This window comes from Cinclus cinclus, chromosome 1 (genome assembly GCF_963662255.1).
Source record: "Cinclus cinclus chromosome 1, bCinCin1.1, whole genome shotgun sequence".
Lineage (NCBI taxonomy): Eukaryota > Metazoa > Chordata > Aves > Passeriformes > Cinclidae > Cinclus > Cinclus cinclus.
The window spans coordinates 64,854,952-64,879,963 of record NC_085046.1 but is presented as its reverse complement, the minus strand read 5'-3'; the positions used below and the strand labels follow the sequence as shown (position 1 = coordinate 64,879,963).

Here is a 25,012-nt window from a genome sequence, read left to right as displayed (position 1 = left end):
TGTACATTACAGCATTTTTGGTTTTAAGGTATTTTTCCCTTTATAAGCAACTTTTTCCCTAACAAATACCAGACAAGACACTGCCACAATGTGCCAATTGGGGTGAAAGCCTATGAGGAACAATGAAGATAGAATGAAAGAATTTAACAAAATAACTGATTTCCCTTCCATATGCTGTTACAGTGGCTCCTTAAATTGAGCTTTTTGACACTGGTCTCAAATTCATTTGCAGAGTAAGTGAGTCCCTTAATGTGTACTGCAATGTCATTCCATTGCTCCAAGACCTTCAAGGGGGTACTTCCTAATTTGCCTGAAAAACTATCTCCTAAAAGTGTATCCCAGAGACTGAGCTGGTTTGTAGAGAGCAGCTGAAGCTAGCTAGATATTGCTGGGTTATCTCTTATGGACCCAAGTCCATTGGGCATATATTGACAGCTTAACTAAAAAATGCATGGCAAGTCATTCTTGAAATAAAGACTGCTGCGGATTAGGAAAAGAGTGGGTACAGTTATATTCATGGCAGGCACAAACATTCAGTTTTTATTCAGTAGACACCAGAATGTGATCAGCTATACTTTCCAGTTCTGGGGCTGTGTAAGAATTGATCTTAGGTTTTTATTGCAAAATGTTTTAATGCTTATTAGCCTACTCTGAAATGTTTTCAATGTTTACTTAAAATTTCCAGTCATTCTTGAAAACTCTTTTTGGTAACATACACAAAGGGTAGATAATGACGGTTGTCAAAGTAATACATAATGATTACTCCAAGAAACATTTTCTAGCATACACCTACCTGCAGTCAAAACGAATACAAGCCAGATCCCAATATTTTGACCCAAAAGGTAAAAATTATTTACAAACAATTATATTGAAAGCCTGCTCTTATTCTCTGTTTACTATAAATGTATATGTAGTTTAGTGTTGGGATGTTTTTTCAGATATATCTCCGTGCTGTGATCCAGCTAGCCCTGAAATGTATGGGTGCCCTTTCACTGACTTTAACTAAAGCTAGATCATGGCAGTTTTAAAAGAAAAAACATTTTACACGGTTGTTTTAGGAAATGTTTTTTTTACAATGCTGATTTCTTATATAGTTAAATCTTCCTTAAGTGTAAATTTGAAGATGCAGTACACAACGTTTTCCAGAACAGAAATTTTCCATTCTCTTTTATCTTCATTACTGTACTTTCCTATTGCAAGGGAGGAATGGTTTACAGCCTAGTTGCTGTGTTTACTTTAGCTTAATCTAAATAGTTGACCCCATTAAATCAATTTCAACTCCTGCCCTTTGCTTTTACTTCAAATTCAAATGCTAGGTTAGAAATGAGCAAAAACTTGAAAGCAATCTATTTTAAAGCAGAAAATAAGTAAGTTAGACCACAAATAACCTCTACCTCCAGCAGTACAGTTTTATTTGTTTAGTAAACTACATAATACTGCAAACTGAAAAATAGAACATGACATCTTTTGTTAACTTATACTAATTATATGCTAACATACCTAACACCTTAGTCAGATTTTAGATGAAAGCTACTGATTGACAGGTCTCGTTTGAAACTCTAAAAACTTTTAAAAGAAAGAATCACAGCTAGTAGGTTGCAGAATAAGCTCTTAGTCACTATCAGTCATGCTCTCCCGTCCCAATGGGAAAATATAATTCATTGTTAGTTATTTGAAGTGTGACGCTTTACAAAAGCCCTGTGATAAGGACTCTCATGCTAGAAAATGTCCCAACAGCAAGAAGCATTTAGGGTTTAGGATTCTAGGCTCTTACAGGATCCCACATGGTAGTTAATAGGCCCACATTACAGGTAAGGATAGGCTTTAAAGCAGAAACTCTCTTTCCAATTATATATAAGGTGGAAAAGAAAGTACTGGTGCGTGGTCCTCATGCTTTCAGTGATCAGCCACATCCCAACCAGCATTTGTGACAATCTTTGTCTACTCAGAGAGAGAGAGAGTTTAGGAGGATATATTTATAGAGGCTCTTCTCTATGTGATTTGTAATTTATAGGCTCACTGTCCAAAGCATTCAACAGCCACTCATAATTACATTTCACACATAAAACACCTACATTTAAAGGACATTATGAAGGCTATAAGGTCCAGAGCAATACCTCGGCAATGCCCAAATGAAGGTTGTCTTTTCAACATTAATTCAGTCTCCTTATACATATGGATTATAGCAGGGCTTCTAATTGCACAATGACAGCAAATTTTACTATCCTACCATTTGCTTCATCAGTGCATGGGGTGGGCAGTGCTCACTTAATGAGCCAGTATTAAATATTTTGCTTTCTCCTCCTTGAATGCATGGCCCCAAGCCATTTAAATCCTTTTCAGAAGATAGAAATCTTAATTTCCTCATGGGTTTTTCATTGGTGGTTCACTAAAGTCTATGAATACTTTACAATACTGATGAATTTATATGTTCACAAAATTCATACCGAATGAAAATTATGCTTCTCCCTGTTCCACAACTAAGAAATTAAGACATAAAGTGATCAAGAGCAAAAAGTAGCTGTTAATTTTAAATGCCCAAGATGAGACAAGAAGAAACTGAGTTTTGGACTAGTTGCATCTTGTCAAGAATAATAATCACATTGTGTTCCAAGTACAGTTTCCATTGTATCTGCAAATTAATCAATCACTTATAGCAAACAGCCTGTTCTACTACCTGGTAAAATGAGCTCTTCCATTGAGTGATTTTCTTTTGCTTTTATTTTCTAGTCCTTTTTTTAATATATATATATATATATAATCATTATTATTATTTTTCTACCTCTTTCTCCCCTTTTTCCCTCTGTTCTCCTCCTATTCTTTTTTTATTTCTTCTTACCAGCTCGTCGGGCAACTCTTCTCACTGTGCCCACTCTGGTGACAGCAACTTCTGAGGATGACATAGACCGGAGACCCATCAGAAGACTCCGGTCTAAGAGTGATACCCCATACTTGGAAGAAGCTCGGATCTGCTTCAACCTTGATAATGGTAAGACCACACCTTCCCTAAACAGCATATGATGTTAATTAAAGACTTCATTTTTGAGATGAAGATGGACCAGATGGTACCTCCTCGTTCACAAGCGATGTGGTGGTTTACCAGACATCCAAAGATGCCAAGGCTGTCTAACTACAAGCACCTGCATATGTATGAACAGGGATCATTTTCAAAATTCTGCTGCAAGTGCTAACTAAAACTTTTTCCCTCTTTTAGCCAGGGTGAGCTAGTGACATCACACCAAAATAGAACCGATTTGCAAACAACATATATCTTATCCATTCCAGACATCCAGAAACATGAAAGCTCTTGAGAACATTTCTGAAGAGATTAAAGCTAACATCATACTTGAGCTGAACCCAGTGTTAGAGCCATTGACGAACATGAAGCACAACCCAAAACCTCAACAGCACTAATTGAAATCTCTTGACTAAGAGATTTCTAACAGAAATTTCTTGACTCTGCAGGAATGAGTAAGAGAGCCATGCTTCAAAATTCAGACCAACCAGTGTTACCATCACTGCCTTCAGAGTTAGTGAGCCCCAACATTCCTTCCCTGGTCTTTTTTTCCTCATTGAAGTTGATCAGAAGAAAAGGTTTTGGAAGCTCTGACAACTTAGTGACTTTAAGCAGAGTGTTTTGGTTTTTTGTTTGTTTTTTTAAAGCCCTGAATTAAATGGCATGAGCTACTACACTCTAAGGCATGTATTTTAACTGTCTAACTCTTACTTTTGTAAGAGTACGTAGTATTTTTGTGCTACCCATTTTTTTTAAAAAATAGCATTTTTAATTATTTATATTGCACTAACCAACCGAAATTGGAGCCCTAATGTGTCAGGCAGCCTATAAACCACGGGGTAAGAACGTCTACAAAAAGAGATAATTACTAAACAGGGAATTTAACCACAAAACACAACACCGAGCCCAGTTTGCAGCTGGAGAACGGAGTCTCTGGCTTTTGCAGATGGTCACATTTTCCTCAAAGACCTGCCGAAGCGACTTAGGAAGGCGAGCCTTAGGAGGGCTTTGAGTGATGGTCAGTTTCAAACGTTGAGCGCAGGCCCTCAGTCCCCGGGGCATCTTAAACTGCCAAGGTGTGGCACACCATCCCGCTTTAGGTAATGGGCCTGCCCAAGGAAAGCGGGCAAGGAGGCGAAGGATGCACCATTAGACATCCCACCAAGTCCTGGTGCAGCTGTGCTGTGAGTTCTGGACGCCCCGGGCTAGAAGGGAGCAGTTCGGGGCGCCGGGCTCGCTGCGGTGCCGGGTGCCGCCTCTGCCGGCCGGGTCCATCGGCGGCGCTCGGCACCTCACCGGGACCTCCCCTGGGGCGGGAAAAGCGCCCGGCCGGACCCTGCCCGGGGCCGCCGCTCCGTCCCCCGCAGCGGAGGCGGGCGGGACTCGGCAGGGGCAGCGGGCAGGGCCGCCGCGGCCGCTCCCGTCCGCAGATCCTTGACGGGTTTTCCCTGTCTCTCCCCCTCCCTCCCTGCGCTCCTTTCTCCCTTTCCCTCTCTCCTTCCCCGTCCTCCCCTCCCCCTCCCGCGCCTCTCTCCCTCCTCCCTTCCCCTCTCTCCCCCTCCGCCCCCTCCTCGCCCGGTCGCCCCGCGCCGCCGCTCGCCCTCGCCAGCTCGCCGGGCCACGCTGCTCACCGTGCCCACATTAATGGCGGCATCTTCCGAGGAGGACATCGACCGCAGACCCATCCGCCGCGTCCGCTCCAAGAGCGACACCCCCTACCTCGCCGAGGCCCGCATCTCCTTCAACCTCGACACAGGTGAGAGGCGGCCCGGCGCGGCGCGACAGGCGGTGGGGAGCCGGGGAGGGAAGGGGCCGCCCCCGCCCTCCGCCCCTGCCAGCGCCCGCGGGCTCCCCGGGCGCCTCCGCCCGGCCCTGCCCTGCCCTGCCCAGGTGCCCGCGCCTTCGCACCTCGCCGGCCTCCCCCGGCCCTGGCCCGCGGACCGGCTCCCCCTGCCCCGCGCCTCTCGCCTGGTGAGCCGGGGGCCGGCTGCCCTTCTCTCTTCAGCCCCTCGAAGCTGCCCCTCACCCAGAGCGCCGCCCTCTCGCCCTGCACGGCGTCGAGGTGCATCCCCACAAGGATTCCGCACGGTCCCTCCTCGCCAGGTGCTGGCGTCCCTCCTGGAGACGCTGCCCTTGGTGTTTTGCAAGTCTCTCCCTGGCTTGCTCTTCGCCTTCTTCTCCTGATGGGTCTGTGCCTCAGAAGTGCAAGGAAACTTGCACCTGCGTTGTCCACTTGGTTTCATGAAGTCCCTGGTTGTCTCAGCGTTGCCTTTTGGGACTCTTGATAGGTGTACAGCCTGATGGTTTCTATCAGCACACCTCCAGCTCCCTGCATTCACCTCCTGCAGTTCTCTACCTGACCTTTCCTTCCCCTTTCTCCACTTCTGTGCCTTCCTCTTTGCCACCTCTTCCTCATGATTCCCCCGAGATTTAAGCTGTCCCCTTCAGTTCAACCTGCACATGATGAAACTATCCTGCTTCTTTCCTACTAGGCCTAGGTGGTTTTCCCTCCTCTCTTGATCTTTCCTTATGAGTTCTGTCAACAGCAAACGAACTACACCAGAGGTTACTTGCTCTCAAAAACAAAACAAAGGAAAGTTCTTTCTGCTGGTTCTCTGCACCAAACCAGACTTCCTCCATTTGGGAAGGGGGATAGCATGAAGGAGGATCTGTAGCCAGCAGTACTGCAGCCTCCCTCATGTCCCAGCACTCAAAATGACCCAACTGAGCCTGTCAGCTTGCTGCCAGCTGGAAAGGGAAAAGAGCTGCCTTGGAGTTGCTGCTTGCCCTGCTGCAGTCTCTCCCATCCCTCCTCCCCCTTTTCAACTGGCAGAAAGTTGGAGATGGCGGAGATGCATTTTCTTCTCCACTTGGGGCTGGAGCAGATTCCCCTCCCCCTCCTGTTATCCCTGCTGCAACTGCACCCTTGGTAATGGCTGATGCACAGTTTGGTTCTACCACTGACTGAATGGTTGGTTACATTGTATGGCACATCATTCTTTCTCTTTGATCATGACTTCTAAAAAATTACCAAACCATGGGTAAGTTGGGTGGCATTTCAGGGCACAGGCTGGAAGACAGTGCCAAGTGCCGGGTTTCTGCTCTATCAAGAACTGGAAGTGAAAACAGAAAGTGCATCGCTGTGTGTAAAGTGTAAATTAAAGAAAAGGCTGTGTATGGTTATTTGACTACTGAAATAACACTGTGCTGACTTGTGTTCTCCCAGGTAATGTTATGACATGTAGTTATAAATAGATAAACCAGTTAAGAGCAAGGCGCCTTCAGGTCACCTGGTGCTTCACATCTCTGTGCTGAGCTAGACATGCTGTCTTTACTACAAGTCCCAGAGGATGTGTAAGTCTCAAGGTACATCTTTCCTGAAATCCTCCAAAGAATTTGGTAATTACAGTTAGCTTCTTTCTGTTCCTCCCCTCCTCCGGCTCTCTATAATTTGTGTCTTTACTTGCAAACCTGGGAATGGAATGCCTTAAGAAAGAAATAATTAAAAGAAACAGCACTGATGTATCAAGAAATATAAATGAAAAATGTTCTAAGTAGTGCAAGTGTGTATTTTCATTAATCCATCTGGCAGTGAGTAGTAAAAAAAAAAACTAAAATTGCTTAGCAACGAGTATTGAGTGAGTGAGCCAAAAAGCAAGTGAAACATGCCGCTGATACCCACTTGATTTCTGAACTGTTGGGTTTACTCTTCTGTTTGCTCAGAAAGCACAAACCAAGCTGCGTGGATTTGGGAACTCTCAAGTCTGAGTAAAAACCCACCATAAAATGTGTTTGGCCGCTATTGTTGATGCTGGATAATGCCGCACAGCTCAGGCTTTCCTTTTGAAACTTAATGTTTGTGAGGTGCAATGTTCTTGCCTTTTTTTTTTTTTTTTTTTTTTTTTTTTGGTCTCTGTGTGTGGGGAGGTGGGGGCAAAACCACCCTTTTTCTAAGCCGACCAGGTTACCATTTGCAGCCTCGTCGCTGTGTCCCTGCCGCTGTGCCACAGAGGGTACCGAGTCGCCCTTGGTGTCCCGGTGAGCTGCAGGCGGAGGGGCCCGACCTCCTGCCCGGGAGCCCGGGGCGCTGTCCGGCTCCCCCGGTGCTGAAGCCGCTCCGCCGGGGGTGGAGGAGACGCGTGTCCCGCCTTGCCTTGTTCTCCCTGTCTGTCCGCGGGCTGGCAGCGCACGCGTGTGCGCAGGGCTGTGTGTATCTGTTTGCCTGTGCAGGGGGAAGGTGGTAGGAAGGAAGTAAAGCTGTTTCTTCAACCCACGGATGCAGTCGAAGCTAAAGTGGTGCTCGGGGCCCAGGAAAGAACCTCTTCCTTGTGTGCTTATTGCTTGCTTTCCATTTAGTGCATTCCATATCTGCGCTTGCTGCTCAACCACTGCTTACAGAGCTATTTTTCCTACAGCTGTTATGAGTCCAGCTGCATTCCCCAGTCATTGTCTTCTGTCAGGACATGGTCAAAGTTTGGCTGGAGCATGCAGCTGCTGCTTTGCTGTATTGAAACTTCAAATCCACTTTTATTAATGAACCATAACCAGATGCAATGAATACTGCTCTTCTCCACCCTTAATTGCAACCACTAGTTAAGGACTATCAGGTTTTTATCTACTTCAGCTGTAAGTTATAATTACACCATTGCTACTGTTATCTGTATTGTTGAACAACTGAGATTGCATACACAGAGTCAATTATACAGTGAGGTTATAGCATGTATTTGGTCTGTGTCTTTAAAAAGCACAATTTGCAAGTGATTAACAGGGCAGCTTCTACCTCCCCTTGTCTTTTGGTTGTATTAACAGCTCTGCTTTGTTTGATTTTCCAAAACACCAGTTTATTATGTTTGTTTCTAAATATTGATCAATTAACTCAGAATTATTACCTAGCATGTGTTGACAAATGCTGTTCGATTAGTTGTGCCTGGTATGTTTTTTCATCTGGTATTCCCAAACTGATTAAAATACCGCATTGTTTTCCAAACCCAGGGTTATTCTCTCTATTATTACACATATGCAAATCCTATTAATCTGAGTTATGTGCTCATATCAAGAAGATAATACTTCCCAAAGGATTAAAAATACCCCTTCTGCCAAAATTAATGTAGCTACGTAACGTTGTAAAACTATAGGCAGCTATAAATTCTTTTTTCATATTTGATACTAAATCAGTTCCATACAGAAATTATTTTTTTATTTTCTCAGCAACTTCCTCCAGTGCAACACTAGAGGAATGTGGAATGTACTCTCACTTTTGGGTGGTGGTCTTTTGTTTTCTTTATTATGATTAGTCATCTGGCATTGCTCCATTGCTTAACATCCATCTTTGGCTTTTTGTAAACATCTTAAAAGCACTTTTAAAATTGTTGTTCTAACTTTCTAATTCAGGCATCTAGAAGCTAATCCCAAATTGCTTTTGAAAACTTGTCCATCTGTGACAGTTGCCCAATAGTATAACCACTTTCCTGGTCCTGTGCCAGCTGATAAGTTCAAGTGGCTTTTATCAGTTTTGACCTATTACAGGTTTTGGCTGACTTCTATTCTTCCTGTTGCAAAATACTGTACTTTTTAAATGGCAATGCATGGTAGGTAGCTTTCAAGCTTGATAAATTGGCAGAGGTGATGACTGATAAGGAAATAGACTGCTTAAAAGTCACTAAATGGTCCAAGATGTATGAGCTTTCCTCCTGCCTCCCCCTTCATGCAACTGCTTGAGGAATCCCATGAGAATTTTATCAATGTTTGTTAGGGAAGGTGGGGAGACTACTTCACTGAGTTGATCTGGTCAGGTTCTTTTAGCCTTTCAAGTGTTAGTCATTATTGAAACTATTTCTATATGTAGACAGATACTCTTACTCCTCCCTAGCCAAAAAATAGTGAGCTTTGCACTACAATCCTCTGCAAAGCTGATTCTAGCAGACTGACTTCTTGTTAAGTGGTGCAAGAAGCTGTCTTTATCTCAGCTCATGAATCGTTCAGGGAAGTCACCAAATGTCAGCCTTTGTTTAAGCAAGGCTGATTGTCTGCTTATTTAACCTGGGAATGGAGACTCAGGGAGAAAGCAATCCAATGCCTTGGAGAAAGTGTAAGGCCAGAATGACTGAAGTAGCTGTACTAGGGGTCAGCAAAGAAGGGACGTTCCTTCAGAAAGGATTATTTCCATTAATAATCCATACTCTGAAATGGGGAGAGGGGAGATTTTGAATGTGAATATATTCATCCCACCCTGACGCCAAAGTGTGTACCAGTGGTGCAACCAAACAGAAGCCAGAGGAGTGGCAGGAGGAGTGCAGGAGCTGGGCTCTGAAGAGAGAAGGGGGAAAAAGGTATTGAACTCAACAGAGATGATGCAGCCTGTGCAAGCTATGGAGCCCAGCTGGCTCGCTCAGCCCTGGAGCATAGCACAGATTTTTAGTGCACTGAAGTCACTCTGTAATCTCACTGAAGTAGCTGGATCCTCAAGTGATTTGAGTCATTTGTTGACTTCAGCCAGGGTTCTGAGCCAGACTGTAGAAATATACATCTATGCTCCCCTTCAGTGATGAAAGATGTGTTTTATCTCTTTGTGGTGTGGAGCCACATGTTGTCTTGGAATGTGTTCTGGGAAAGCAAAGCTGAGAGGGAAAGGAATGAGTGGTTTTGCATAATTTTGCCATGGGTACAAAAGAAAGGTCCTTGTGTCTAGAAAGGCAAATGAACTTGGTACCATTTACTGTTCTTAAGCAGTGACGAATAAATCACACTGGGGAGAGGAAAAAAATCTACGTCAGCTTGTGTTAGTGCTGCTGCAAGCAGAATTAATTCACAGGGTGTAAAGAGGGAGGAGGATCCTGGCAGAAACTGCTGAATGGCTGAGACAAATGTTCGCAAGCTGGGAAATGTTCATGGTCGGCTGTTTCTGTCATGCAGAGCTGGTGGGGGAAAGCCAGGACACAAAGGGTGACTGTTAGTTTTAGATGTGGGAATTTACCCGGTCTGAGCCAGGCACAAAGTTGAAATCAAAAGTGTCCTGGCACCTTCCATGCTCTGTTTGGGCCCTAGGGTTTCTTACAGCCTTCATGGTAGGCTGCCTCACTGTTGCTGTTTGTACTGCTGTATTCACTGCATTATATAGCTCTAGAGCTATGCAGAATAGTTTTCAGGGATCAAAATGATGTATGATTTTGCTTTCTAATGGGCAGATAATGTTATTTGTGTATTAGCCTCATACATGTTGATTTGTCTAGAAGGATATGATACATTTTGCTGCAGTGAACAAGGAGGAGCTTGTGAACTTTTATTTTGTTACTTTGTAAAATTAGAAAGGATATTTATATAGCTCACTGAGGTGAGTAAATTGTAAATAGGTGAAAATAAAGTGAAATTACTTGACTGGATTTTCTGCAGGAAATCTCCATCCCATTAATTTTTAATTTTCTCTAAATCCCATCATTTTATTTTAAAGCCTGTTTTGAAGTTTCTTAATTTGCCCCTGGTCATCCTTACAAATGATTTAACACAGTTAATCATCTCTGCAGTCATTTGAAATGCTATCACATTTGGAGTTGTTATTTCTCCCCTGTTTATCCAGTGTATGTTTGAAGATATCTGTAATAAAAAATACTCTTCATGGTTTCATGATATATGAATAAATGTTCCCTAAAACTATATATACAAATTTCAATGACTTTGGATTTATGGACCTCACAGACCATAGAAATAATGTGGAAAGGTTAATCTGAAGGACATAATAGTGTTCTTAAAAATATTTTTAAATTATGGTGGCTTTAGGACTTCAGGTAGAAAAGATTCGTCTCAGGAGAACAGGGGGGAGAGAAATAGGCAGTAGTAGGCTTTCTAATATGTGTGGGAGGTTTTATTTCTTTTTGGAGAAAGATTAGTAAAAATGCATGCTTGGAAGATCTCCACTTCTTGCTCTGCTCTAATCACTCGCTGAGATTATTGTCATGGAGATCCTGTCATACTTAGAAACCCAAATCACAGGTTTTGGCAAAGCATTTCTTAATACCTTTAATAAAGGGACCTGAAGAACTGGCCTCCTTTGCCATCAGGTATTGCCTTACAAAACCTTGTGCCTGCTCTTCAAATGACTGATGACTGGTAGTCTTAATGCTGCTTAATTTGGAGTGTAGCTGGAGATCAGATGTGTGCCTGTCATTCCTTTCCTGGCTGTTTGCCAGCTCTGGGAGCATGAGTACATGTACCAGGAAAAATGAACAACCAAGCTGAAAGCCACCCTTCATGTGGTAAGGATAGGCCACTTGAGATAACCTGCCCTTCCCAGGGCTAAGTGCAGTGGCTGAAAGCATCTCTGTATCAACAGTCAGTTTACAGGGAAAGAGGTTTTAGCAACTGAGGTTTTAACTCTTGTACCTGACTTTGGAGACTTAAGGCAGTGACATTCTCTGAGTGCCAGAGAGGAATAGTTTACATGTTCTCCAAGTCCTGTTAAAGGGGAGAGATGCCCCTGCTTCACCAACTGTCATCTAACAGGAATTTTTGATGCAGACGTGAGTGAACAAATATGACTGAGGACAGTTTGAAGGGAAAGGCAAAGTTAGTCAAAATGATGCTACTGGCAAGAGTAAAATGATACAAGCATTTCTCTGAATGCTGGAGATGTTCTCATGTTATGATGTTCTTGTGGCACTGCACATATGCATCATCTTTGTGTTAGGGGTCAGCTGATGCACATGCAGTCAATGGCATTGACATTGCTGTGAAACAGCTGTGACAGGAGATAGAAGGAAGGAAGGTATGTGCTTGCTTTGGGATCAGAATATGCAAAGCTGATGCCTCATAAAACTCTCTGGAGTATGTGTGACTTTAAGGCTGCTGTAGTGCTTTGTTATTAACCTGATCCTTCAAGAAAATGTTGCAGAAATTGCCTGGATAAGAAATTATATCTATCTTTATGTTTTGCTTGATGAACTTTTTGGGTTAACACAACCAAGTATATTCCTGCAAGCTGGGATGATGCAAAATCTTTTTGTTTGTTTGTTTGTTTTGGTTTGGTTTTTGTTGTTTTGTTTTTGTGGTTTGTTTGTTTTTTTGTTTTGGTTTTCTGTTGTTTTGTTTTTGTGGTTTGTTTGTTTTTTGTTTTTTTTTTCATCAGGAACCATAATTTTTTTTTTTTTTTGGAACTAGGTCTTTAAGGAAACTGCATTTTTCCAAAACTTCAAAACTGGCAAACCTGTTCAGAATTATTAGCTGTAAAATCTAGTAAAAAGAAAAGGCCTAATCCTCAGTAACAGGTATAATTATCTTTAATGCATAATTACTCTGAGTCAACTAATTGGTTTCATTGGGACTACTCAGAGTAATTCTCAAAGCTAGGCATGTAAGTGTCTTCAGAATCTGTCTTAAAGTTGTTTGTAAGTTTTCGCAATATGACAAAAGTCATTAGTCCAGAAGGAATGTCCTAGGCTGTCTCTTTTCAAATAAAAAATGTCAACGTTAATGAAATATTGTGTTATTAGACATTATTTCGTGTGCTTGTGCTTTAGATCATAGAGTCAGTGTGAAATGTTATACTTTTGTAGTGAAATAAAACTTGGCTGCCTTCACAGTTTCTTGGTGTTGAATATTTTTGTATCTCTTGTGGATAAGGTGCAAAAAATGTCACTTTTAACATTTTAATCATATTAATGTGATGTAATTTACATGGTAATACAACTTCTTGATATAGTTGACTAAAACGTTTTCTTCATTCAGAATACTATTAGGGTAAAATTATTTGTAATCATGCAATAACCATTTTAACCATGCAATTCTGTTGCCTTCATTTATAATGCATCGGTGGTCTTATTTTATATTGATATGCCAAGGCCATAGCTAGATCCTCAGTATATGGTCATTGTCCCTATGTTTCATTGTAGGCACAATGCCCTGAATATTTAAGAGAAGATAATTAGTGCCTTTACTTCAAACTCTGTAATAATTTTCATATATTGAAATTCCAGTTCAGTGTATAGGAATGTGAGAATGACGTCCAAACAAGAATTTAATAAGTAGAAAATTCGGCAAGAAAATAGGGAGGCGGAGTTGAAAAATTAAATGCTCATGTTTCTTCTGTATTCCAGATTCACTGTGGTTTCATTCTGGTTATGAAGTACATAAGACTGGGAAGCATGTGACAAGAGTTTGCATATGCTTGCATTTTTATATGCTATATGAACACAGGCATTTTAACTGTGATGGATAACAACTGCAGTGCATATTTTGGTTAATCAGAACATTCTTGTTATGCATAATTTATGTTGCAATATCATTTTTATGGTTAGTGGATACAGTGCTTGGACAGACAGACAGGTTAATAGTTTATAACCAAATTAAATACTTGATCTGTTATTAAAATAAAAGAGACATTTCACCAAGGCTAAATCTAATTCTGTGCTAGAATATTGTAAAGTTGTTTAAAGCCTAACTCAAGCTTGATTCCCCAAATTTGGGAGAGCCTGTTTTGACTATGTGTGCTTATTTCTGTTCTGTGGGTAAAAGGATAAAGAGTCTACTGACAGATTTGAGAACTGACTGGGGTGCATGTCCTTGGGAAGAATGTTCCTGTGTTCCCTCAGTCAGGTGTTACAATGGTGTTAAGCCATCAGAAACAGCTTTAAAAGACTCCCTATCAGCTGGTCCCATTTTGCTACAGCTTTACACTAAGGCATAGGAGTCACTCTCAGAACAGAAAATATCTCCCCCGTTAAAAAGAAATATTAAATTAATAGTTATATTGCCATATTCCTTGAGAAAGAGATTACTCCCATCTGACATCTGTAACAGGCCTTTGTTTTTCTTGCTGAGATCACTGATAGTGCAGTTTTCATACATATTTTTTTCTTCTGTTTTCTCTGTTTTCTTGCACTAGAGAAGTGCTAGAAACAAGGTTGACAAGGCTGTGCTTGGTGCATGAGGCATCTGTAACCTTTGGAGGAGAAGGGCTCTTCCCCATGCCCTGCTTCAGTAGCAGGAGCATGTGGATGTAAAGGTCATGTTGTGCAGTGTGCTGGTAAACAGGTCTGCAGCTGGCTATCTCATGTGAGCTCTCAGCTCCCAGCTCTGTGGGGTTGTGTCATTGCTGGCATCTCTCTTTTCCTGTTGCCTTTTACATTCTCCCTTTTTCATCAGGGCTATGTATGTGGGTTGCAGCAGCATGTTGGCCTGCAGCTTCTTGAGGGCTGTGCCTGCTGTCTTGGAAGAGATGCCATACCAGCATTTAAAACTGTAAGTTGGAAGATATGACTTTAAATGGTTACCATCCATCCTTAGGAGCCCTGACAAAGAGCTATTAATCTACATGGTGCTTCCATGAACCCAGTTAAGGCAATCGTTCCCAAGAGCAATGATCACTCTTGCTCTCTGCATAGAGACTGCTCTTCTGGTTGTGGGTAGAGGTGGAGAGTTAGGAATAAATTGCATTAAGCTGCTAATGAGTAGTCATTTGTATATTTAAAGCAGTTTAGCATGTTCATCCATTCATGAACAATTTAATTTTGTCTTAGCACTTTCTCTGTTCATCATCCTTTACAACTTACACTACACATCAAGGCTCTTTTTAGATGTGCTGAATGCTTTTCCAAGGATCATTAGAAGTTTTTTTTCAAAAATTGCTTTTTTCAAAATTATTCTTTTCCACAATTACTTACTAGGTTGAAATAGCAAAGAAAAAAATTAAAAGTAATTGATTATTTGAATTTTCTCTGTGCGGAAGAACAGCAAAATCTTTCAAAGCTAATAATAAAAAATTAACTGGGGCTAACTAATTACATGTAAAATGATACCCTGTAATTATAAGGCAAGAAGAAATCAATGAAGCTCGATTTGTAATTTAGTCTTATCTCAAGGCTCAGAAGAACAAACCATTCTGTGAGATAAATTTTATAAGATTGCTTCAAATAATATTTTTTGAGCTAATTAGTTGATAAATTTTATTTATTTTTTGAAGAAAACAAGATAGGCACCACGAAATAACCTTGGGGTTTAACCTTGTAAGCTTTCCCTTTTGGAAGCAGTTGGTCTAACATCTTTGTCAATATTAAAGGAGACCCAAGGGGAGAGTGGTTAAAATATTTGATTGAGAATTATCACTGCACAGATGGAATACAGCTTTTTGTTAAAATGCTTCATGACATAATAGCAGGAAAACAGGGGAAAGAATCATGAAGATTAAGGCAATGCAGGACATGTGCTGTCATTAAGACATGTCAGAGCTTACTGAACTTGACTGCTCGCAGTCAGTGCTGCCCAGGCAGCAGAAACATGATGTTAGCAAGTACCCAGCAAAGGGGCTGTATATGTACCTGGAGGTGTGTGTCAGCAGCCCAAGGAGCGTGCAGGGACCATCTGTTAACCAGCATGAGTCTAAAAGGCTTAAAGTGGGCAGCAGAGGGATTGCTCTACAAGTTGTGCGACTTACTCTCTCAATTACACAAGTCAGTGACAGGTAGACAGTCCCAAGCAGTGGTAGGTGTTCCTTCCTGCATCATAGCTGTTTCAGGATATGTTTCTTCTGTGGCTCTTGGCAAGGCTCACTGACATTTGTAGCCAATAGTGATTTAAAGAAGCACCTGGTTGTTGAGAGGGAGGAAAATGCAGAGCTTGCTTCCTTATCATTTTGGAGATACATTTTGCTGTTAAATTTAATTCTTCCCTCTGTTGCTAAAATAAAATGTTGTATCAGCTATATATCAGTGTGTTTAATGAGGGAGCACTTAACTTTCATTACTGCTCACAACAGAAAGGAAAAGATTGCAAGAGGTAGAAGGATCTACTGAAGAAGTGAATGTGGTAACAGTATTAGCCATACATAAAATCCAGAGCTGTTTTAGCAGAACTGCATTCAAAGCATCTGATTCCCATGCAACTTTCTGTCACTGTGTTAGAAAACATTTGGTCTTGTTGGTTCACTTATGTGGGACTATGGAATTATGTGTATGTGTGCAAGCGACCTTTAATGTACTGCAGCCACTCATGTATGGCCAATTTCCCTTGTTGAATGGTATGTTGCAGGTGGTTTGCCTGTTGGAACTGGCTGTTTTACCCCTTTTAGGATTTTACACTGAATTTAAGACAGAATTTGAAAGGTAATTAAGCAAGGAAATACAGGTTGGATCTTGACGAAAGTATTTTAAGTAGTTTAAATTAACTTTCATGTTTTGGTTTAGCTGGTTTGCTAAAGATCCAGGACTGCATGTAAAGGTGGCCCTCATCTATTTGTCTTATTAGGTGGGAGGGATAACATTCCTGCTGCTTACAGCATGACCCCATTATTCAATGAATACAGGAATATATCTGTTGTCTTTCCCCTGTCTTCAAATGTCCCTTGAAGACTCCAGGATAAGCAATATCCAACCTCCATGTGCATCCTTTCCATGAGGAGGAAGCTCAGAAGACCTAGAAAGGATACTGAAGGAAAGGATTAGGGTGGTGAAGAGGACCTGTGTTGTGTCTTTCTTCAGTTGTAGGGGTTTTAATAAGTAAGCTTAATAATTGTATTTGCTAATGACTTTTCCATTCCAAATTTTGATGGAGACATTTTCTGGGAAGACCAGTTATTTACAGTGTAAGGGAGAGAATGGCCAAAGTGGTTTCAACCATTCAGATACACTTTTTTCATTGCAAAGGATTTTTGGTCTGAAGAAAGATGTTCCTCTGTGCTAGAATTGAATATGCTGGGGTTTTTTTTGGTTTTTCTGCCTAGAGGACTGTATTTTTTAAATGTAATATCTCACATTGCTTCCCATAGGACATTACCAAACCAGTTTCTATAAATCTCTATGCACAGGGTGTTTTATGTGAGAGATTTTATTTCTTGATATATTTTTTGCTGTCCAGCTGCACGGGTATTTATGTATATCCTTAGAAGATTTTATTTTCATCCGCAAATGAAAACCTTGTGTGCTAATCTCTTTCTTCTGACAAAGTACTCTGATGCCTTTCCCCTTAAGAATCCCCTTCCTTAATTCTGTGCCATTCTGTGTGGTAAGGGGGATGCTGTCTCTGAAGGACTTATCCTTCCTTCTGAAGTCTGCGTCACAGTCATCTTTCTTTTGAGACTTCAGAGCTAATATGTTTGTAACAGAGTTTCTCTGTATTGGTTGGTATTCATACTGGATAAAAAAGTGACTACAAAATCCAGTAAAGGTTCCTTTTCAACCCTTTGTGTACTGTCTCGACAGTACCCTCAAACTACATTGGCCTCAGAGCAAAGGATGAAGCCTACATTTTGTGCACAGAAGTTTCTTATGTCATTGCCATATCTTCTTGCTGCATTTATATTATTTATCCTGTGTGGATTTGTGTTGTGTTTGTTATTACATGCACTTTGCCTTAGAAACCTTTTCTGGTATCTCCAAAATCAAGTAAAAATTACATATTTGAAGATTTTTCAGGCTTCTTCCATCCTCTCTCTCTCCTCAGGAAAAGAATACAAAATATGAGCAGGTAAGTTTCTTTTTAAAGATGCTTTCAAGTAGTTCACAGTGGCTTGAAAACAAATGAAAAATGTTCAGAAAAGTATGTCTGACTGTTTTCCTATTATTTTAAATAAAACATCTATCCTACGGCCCTCTTACAGAATGAAATTTTTAGTCCCAGATGGGTAGGGAATAGTTATCTGCAGCTCTGTTTGCTTTTTACACTCTATCAGAATGAATCTCCCTAAACAACCCTTAAATTGTTGCAGGGTAATTAAGGTTCACTAGTACAATGGTAACTAGAGTCTATATTTAATTATCCTCTGTGTAAAGTAGAGTTGCTGCATCATATTTGAAATACTCTTTGATTATATTAATGAAGTGTTTTACAAGGACCTTAGCTTGATGATCAGTGCAGTTAGTATTTAAATTTTCTACAAATTTGGTTTCTATTGCACAGATAATATAGCTCCTGATAGATCAACATTACAGCATCCTTGTTCAAATAGATACATATTTTATTACAGTTCTGTAGCCATGGGAAAGAACTGCTGCCTCACAAATGTCTTACTGTGACTCTGGAAGGACCCAGTTCAGGAAAACAGTGATGCATCAAGATTCATCATTAATAAACATTAGAAGTATGTTCTGAATTCTTCTCTGAGTTACAGAGGAAAATCTGCTCTCTGGAGAGCATCGCAGAATCACAGAATTGTTTGGGTAAGAAGAGACTTTTAAACATCAATTAGTCTAACACCCCTGCAATGAACAGGGAAATCTTAAACTAGATCAAATTGCTCAGAGCCCCGGCCAGTCTTACCTTGAATGTTTCAGGGACAGGATATCCATCTACCATCTTTCTGGTCAACCTGTTCCAGTGTTTTACCACCCTTATTGTAAGGATTTTCTTCCTTTTATCTAGTCTAAATCAACCCTCTTTTAGTATAAAATCGTTGCTCCTTGTCCTACCACAACAGATCCTGCTACATTGTCTGTCCCCAACTTTCTTGTAAGCCCTCTTTAAGTACTAAAAGGCTTCCATTAGATCTCCCCATACCCTCTTCTCCAGGCTGAACAGCCTCATCTGTCTCTGTCTTTCCTCGTAGGAGAGCTGTTCTATCCCTCTGACCAATTTTGTGAGCCATCTCTGGACACTATCTAAAAGGTTCATGTCTTTCTTGTACTGAGGACACCAGAGCTGGATGTGGTATTCCAGATGGGGTCTCATATGTGCGGAGTAGAGAGGGAGAATCAGCTTCCTTGACCTGCTGGCCATGCTGCTTTGATGCAGCTCAGGATGCAGTTAGCTCTCTCAGCTGCAAGTGCACATTGCTGGGTCATGTGTAGTTTTTCACCCACCTGTATCTCCAAGTCCTTCTTCCTGCATCTCCCAGCCTGTATTGATATTTAGGATTGCCCTGACCCAGGTGCAGCACTTTGCACTGGGCCTTGTTGGACCTTGTGAGGTTCCATGAACACACTTCAGAAGCTTGTCTGGGTCCCTAACAATTTCAGCATCTTCCTGCTTTGTCTGTATGTTTCAAAAAACAGTAAACCAGCGTCAGTCTCAGTAAAAATGTTGGTGGGATGTGGAGTAGATGAGGTTCTTCCCATTCCTTGCTGCTAGGACTTCTACATTGCCTTGGGAGGCACAGACCCTGAAGTGCTGGTATGCCTCTTCAGAACTGTTGGTGATTCTACAAAGTATCGTGTTTGGAGCCAAGCTGTGTCCATGCACAGAACCCTGTAGGGATCAGATATTGGAGAGAAAGGGGAAGACTTCATCACATCAATTCAAATAGTGGTTCCTACTGCTCTTACTCATAAGTATGCTTCCAAGCCTCATGCTTTTCCTGCTTGCATAATTAGTTACAGTTGGGTCAAATTGGGTTTACTACACCAGCTTCTCGGAAACTAGGGTCACAGATGTGTGTGTTGGATGTGCACACTAATATTTGTCTGGGCTGTACCGATACACCTGAGTGTTCCCCAGGTCCTTTGTCATGGTGTGACAGTGATTTTGCCTGGTGTCTTCCATCTGCCTTGGGCTGCTGGCCCACACAGCCTCATAACAGCTCTCAAGTTAGAGAGACTTGTGGTTGCCAGATGTGCTGTGCTGCTTGTGATTTCTGCCCATACACAGCTTCTCTAGGGGCAAGAAAGCCAATTCTGCCAAAAATTTGCCAGATCTTTCCAGATCTGAAGCAACCCAGTCATAGCTGTAGTATAAGCCTGTCCCTGGATGTCTGTGCATCTGTGTACTTTTATTTGCATTCAGAGAGCATCTCCACAGAGCATGCATGGCTCATCTGACACATCCTAGAAATGTGTGTATTTCTATCTAGGAAAAACTATACCCCAAGGAAAGCGACCCACCCCAGCCTTACTTCTGTGCTTGGGATGCCCTCTGGGAAGCAATTTGCAGCTGACCTCATGGTGCATGCACTAGAAGGAGAATTTTCTGGCCTGATAAGGGTGCTGATATGCTATATACTTCGTTGTGTTATCACATTAGTGCACACTAGGAAGGTGAAGAAATCACTTTCTAGTGTTTCTCATAAGGGCTAGCTAATAATAATTGACTATATTGAAATATTAGTAGACACTGCAGCATTAGATGGATCCTCTGTTGATACTGATGAATGATGCACCAAATGAGGTCTTAGGTATGGTTCTGAAGCCTTGGGCTCTTGTTATTTTTTTAGTGTCAGTGTCTTAGGGACAGACAATTCGGGGTGTTGTTACTGTTGCAATTCTTAATTGTTGCAGAAAATATTGGTCATACTCATTGGAAGGTCAGCAAAATCAACATGATCTCTGTGGGTCACTGGAACAGTTCCTTGAAGTCTTGGAGTGCAGGATGATTACTTTATTGCTGATTAACATCTTTAAAACATTGGGTCTTTTGAATTTGTGGAGGGGAGCAAAAGAAATGGATGTAATAGTTAGCAGGTGATTCTGCTTCATTGGGCAAATCAAGAGCCTGGAAGCTTTAACTTGTATAGCAGTGAGAACTGGGTATGGGTTCTCCTAGATCAGGCTTACCAGTGAATGGTGGTTATGATGGATTCAGTTTTCACTGAGTAATGTGGATTAGAGTAATGTGGCCCACATGATGTCCAAAAAAATCCAAAAGCTTCCAGCAAGAAGCATATTTGAAATATATGCAAAGGTGAATTGTTCTCCTGATAGATGGTTGGTTGCTTCAATTTGGGCTTGGTACCCAATACCTAGAAACTCCATTGTAGTGTTAGTGTGGCAGAGAGCTTATTTTGGTGTTTGGTGGCTTTTTAAAATCTTATGGAAGAGCCTATCCTGCTCCCTAATTCAACACTGCTCTTCATTGGATGACCTTCTCTTGATAAAACTTCATGTAGTTTTATTAATTGCATGCTTTCATGGAAGCATACTAATGTCTTGGGGTTTTGGTATGGCCACTGTTGGTTCGTTTGGCAGAATTAGATAGGAAATCAGCAGAAAGTATGACAGTTACGCTTGTTCACATTTGCTTCTTTCTGTTTGGTGCCATGCATCTGAACTGGGAGGGCTACTGGGAAGTGGACTTTTGGGTAGAAGGACTTGGAAGGATAAGGGAGGAATCTGTCACAAATAGTTTGTCACTGAAGAATTGAATGAAAAAAACAGTCTATGAAATATGGAATATCTTATGTTTTAAGCCCCTTCACTTTTAAAGTCACGTTCTCAAAGCTTTTAAGCTCCAGACATTAATGCACATTCAAAACGATATTTATCATTAAGAAAATAATAGTGGAGGTCAGAATTCCAGCAGGGTTCCTTTAAAATAGTAATGACTGTCAGATGATGCATTATCTGGTGGTTAATGGAGTAGCAGGGGGCCTAGTACTAGAATCTTAAATGCCAAGAAATGAAAAAGCCAAATATTGTCATAAATACTCTGCACGCTGGTAAAAGACGAACGTGAAACTGGAGATCCAAGCTGTGCTTTTGCACTCAGGATCTCCTTTTTCATGGAGAGACTAGAGTAAGTGGTGGAATGTGAAGGGGAAGGTAATGTTCTATCTAAAGAAGGATGACAGATACTAAACTTAAATAATTATGAGTAATAAAGCAATTACAAGATTTATTTTATTCTTTGTTTCTTTTTGCCTACCTTTTAAATTTTTAATGTGCTCCTGCTCCGGTGTTCACAAAACAAGTTAGGATGGAAAGGCCCAAAACAGTAATGAAAAGAAGAAAAAAATAACCATCTCTAATAATCAGATTTGTATTTACAGTTGTCTTCATTTAATACAATGTAAACATTAAAAAAGAAAAAAAAAACAACAAAAAAACCTTCTGTGGGGAGAAAGAGAGGGGAGAAAGCTCTCATCTAAAGCTGAGAACATATGCTGAGGACTTTTGGCTTTTTACTTTAATACTGTTGGGGAAAAGAAAAAAAAAGAGCTAAAGCAGAATTTTTGCATCACTGCTGCACAGACTGGTTATTATATGAATCATCACAATACTGGTAATCCTCAAATTGTGTGGCTTTATGCTGAGTCCAAAGGTAACATTCTCCAAGTAGCAGGTGGTGGCTGGACCGGCCCTGTTTATGGCATTGAGACTGCACAAATGAGGAGGGGCTGCAGAGCTGACCTCTGCTGCAAAACCCAGCCCTGTGGTGCTGCTGATCTGTCCTGGGGAAGGTGGGAGGGAAAGGCACTCGGCAGCATGCCTCCCAGAGCAGAAGTTCAGTGTTTCACCTTTCTGCTTTGCAGGATGAGAAGACCTGCTCAGTCTGAGCAGTTGTGCTCCTGCTGGAATGTGTGTCCGGCTGGGATGGATGTTTAGTCCAAGGAGCATTGAGGTCACTTATATGTCTCAGTGCCAGCTCTGCTCTGCTCATGTGTCAGGGAAGAAATCTGCCCTTCAGGGCTTCCCTGCTGTGATGCCATTCTGTGCTGCTGCCAATGTGGAGCTATCCCTTGAAGACACAAGGATATGTGTCCCTCAATATTTGTCTGAAAAGCACCAATACTTCCTATCCTGTTTAGATCTGTGTCAATGAAAAGGAATGCCTGTGAGCTAAGCTATTGTAAACCCAGTGTGAAGGAGATGTAAATAATGCAAGCCCTCATGTTAAAATTATCTGGTTTTTTCCGCCCTCTGCCTTGCAGGTCTGTAGGTAAGATTTCTTAGTGGGTGAGGTGATTGATAGATCTGGTTGGTCTTTTACTGAGTAATCCAGAACAGGGGATAGCAATGCATCAGTTCTTTTCAAATCTGAAAGAGGATGAAGTTCATGCATTTTTCAGTCTGGTGTGAATACTGTCTAGTAAATGTCAGTGGTCCTGAAGCCCAAAGACTTTGGCATCAGCAGTAGCCTGCTCTGGCTTTCTTCTGAGCGCAGTTTTTAAGCTGTCTCCAGGGAGTTGTTTACTCTTGGCAAGTAAAGTGACTGAAAATCCAGTAAGTGATCTTTATGAGCATCATTTAAATTCTCTGTATTGTATTTGAATACTAATCCCTGGCCAGGCCTGTGCTGTTCTTTCTGTTGCTTAGTTCTCAGCTAGTGCAATCATAGTTTCATGTTGCTCTACTACCTTTCAACTCCCTTGGCTGGAGGCTGAAAGCTGATGCAATGAAGACCCCTACCATAGCTATTCAGCTGCTGCTCTGCTGAAAGAGGTCAGTGTAACAACACGGTCAGAACAACATGTTCATTCTCCTTACTACAGAAATAAGTGGCCTCCTAGGACAGCCCTGGTGTGCACACACGGAATTAAGTTTTGATGATTTAGTCAAGGATAATCTGAAATGAGGAGAGAGAAGATGGTGTTTAAGGCCAGTCATACTTCACCATCTCTCAGCCAGTAGGGTTGCCAGTTAAGAGAGGTACTTTTATTTGTATTTCAACTGCCTTGTGAATGAAATATGAGTATTTACCCTAAGGATAAGCTTAAAAAAATCCTTGAAGGATTAGGCTTATGATTAACTCATTCATAGGTAAAGCAGCGTTGGATTTTAGGGTTTCTTTTGGTCTTGGTGATGTATGGTTCAGCTAAAACAGAAATATTGTGCTGTTTCCTATGGGTGTTTACTACTTGGTAAAGTGTCATCTAATTATCCTTGTAGTTTATTAATTGCATGCTTTTCTTCTGATACAGCTTCGTAAGGTAGCTAATGCTAGATTCCACTCCATTGCCACGGAAAAGTAGTATTCAACCAGACAAGAGAAACACAGAAAGAATCTTTTAGATATGGGATTTAATCTGCTGTTTTGCTGTACAAGTTTATCTTCAATAAGTGAAAAAACATACTCTCATTCATACATTCACACACATCCCCAAAATCCTTCCCAATCTATGACCATTGAAATGCCATTTCTAGCCTTAAGTATAGTTTTTAAGAGAGATAGAGCCTTTGAGACATTGCTCCATCTGGTCAGGGTTTCTGCTGAAAGGCCCCTGCTAGGTTAGGGGTTCATTTCAGCTTGCTGCTGTGTTTCCAGTCTTGCACTGCATCTGAAGCTCAAGTACCTGTGTGCAGTGGGGAGGGGTTTCCTCCCTTTTTGTTATTCTGGGGTTTAGTTCATCAGAGTGCCATAAGAACGTGAACTTCCAGGAAATTATTTTTCTTTCTGAGGGAGAGATTTCAGAAATTAGTACTTAGCCAGCTACCCTCTATTTCATTATTTCGATTGTGTAGGTTTAGCCAGATTTAGTCACTGGACGTAACTGCAGTGGAAGAGAGTGTAATTTTTGGAGACCTGTTCTAGAGATGGAAAGGGGAAACATACTTCTCTTCACAAAACCTCTTTTTAGAAAAGAAACACTTTCCTGTTACCAAATGCAAACAAGTTAGGTACCACCATCTGCTGTCAGTGTAGCAGATCCTGTATTAGGGAATGCCTGCGTGGCCATTCCATCAAATGAAAAGAAATTAGTCATATATTTAGTGTAATTGAACATTTGTGTTAATGTGTATTGCTGATAATTCATACTGACAGTAAGCTCTGAAAATATCAACCTGAATATTTTCTGACAAAATTTGCTGTGTGGCAAAACATACACTTGCCTGTAGTTGTTGAAAAATTGATGTAGTGTCCTTGAGTGGTTTCCTGAAGCATAGTGCTGATTTATGAGGCAGTCATCTAAAGAAAAAATAGATGCATCTCTTGTGAAATGAGTGTTGAATACCTTCCATATACTTTACATTTCTTTGTATATATATTTTTAGTGCTTGTTGAACCTCCAAGGGTGTCTTTGAATTATTTCATTATTTGTTTTTTCTTAATCTAAAAAACTATGGAATGCAGCTGGTTTCCATGCATCCTTCACTTTTCTCCTTTTAAGTGGCTTTTAGAGTTTAGTTTTCAAGGTAATTCTGTATATGGGTAATCTTGAGTTAGACTACAACATCACAGAATGGTTGGGGTTGGAAGGGACCTCTGGAGATCCAGTTCAACCCCACTGGAAACAACCTTTGAACAAGAGTTAGTAGAATTGTCACGCAGAAAATTTGAACTGATTCACAAACAGCTCTTTTTTTATTTTTTTTTCTTTCTTTTCTTTGCACAAATCTGGATTTATTACTCTGTGCATTTATGTTTTAT

At 41.2% G+C, this 25,012-nt stretch overlaps 1 protein-coding gene across 1 annotated transcript in view; it reads left to right on the top strand.

Moving 5' to 3' along the window:
• Nucleotides 1-25,012, top strand: part of PHACTR1 (phosphatase and actin regulator 1) — a 293,040-nt gene that overhangs the window by 8,077 nt on the left and 259,951 nt on the right. The window contains exons 2-3 of the mRNA XM_062498877.1: nucleotides 2,843-2,989; nucleotides 4,626-4,772. Coding sequence (XP_062354861.1) covers nucleotides 2,843-2,989; nucleotides 4,626-4,772 — 294 coding nt within the window. The remainder of the gene's footprint in view (nucleotides 1-2,842; nucleotides 2,990-4,625; nucleotides 4,773-25,012) is intronic.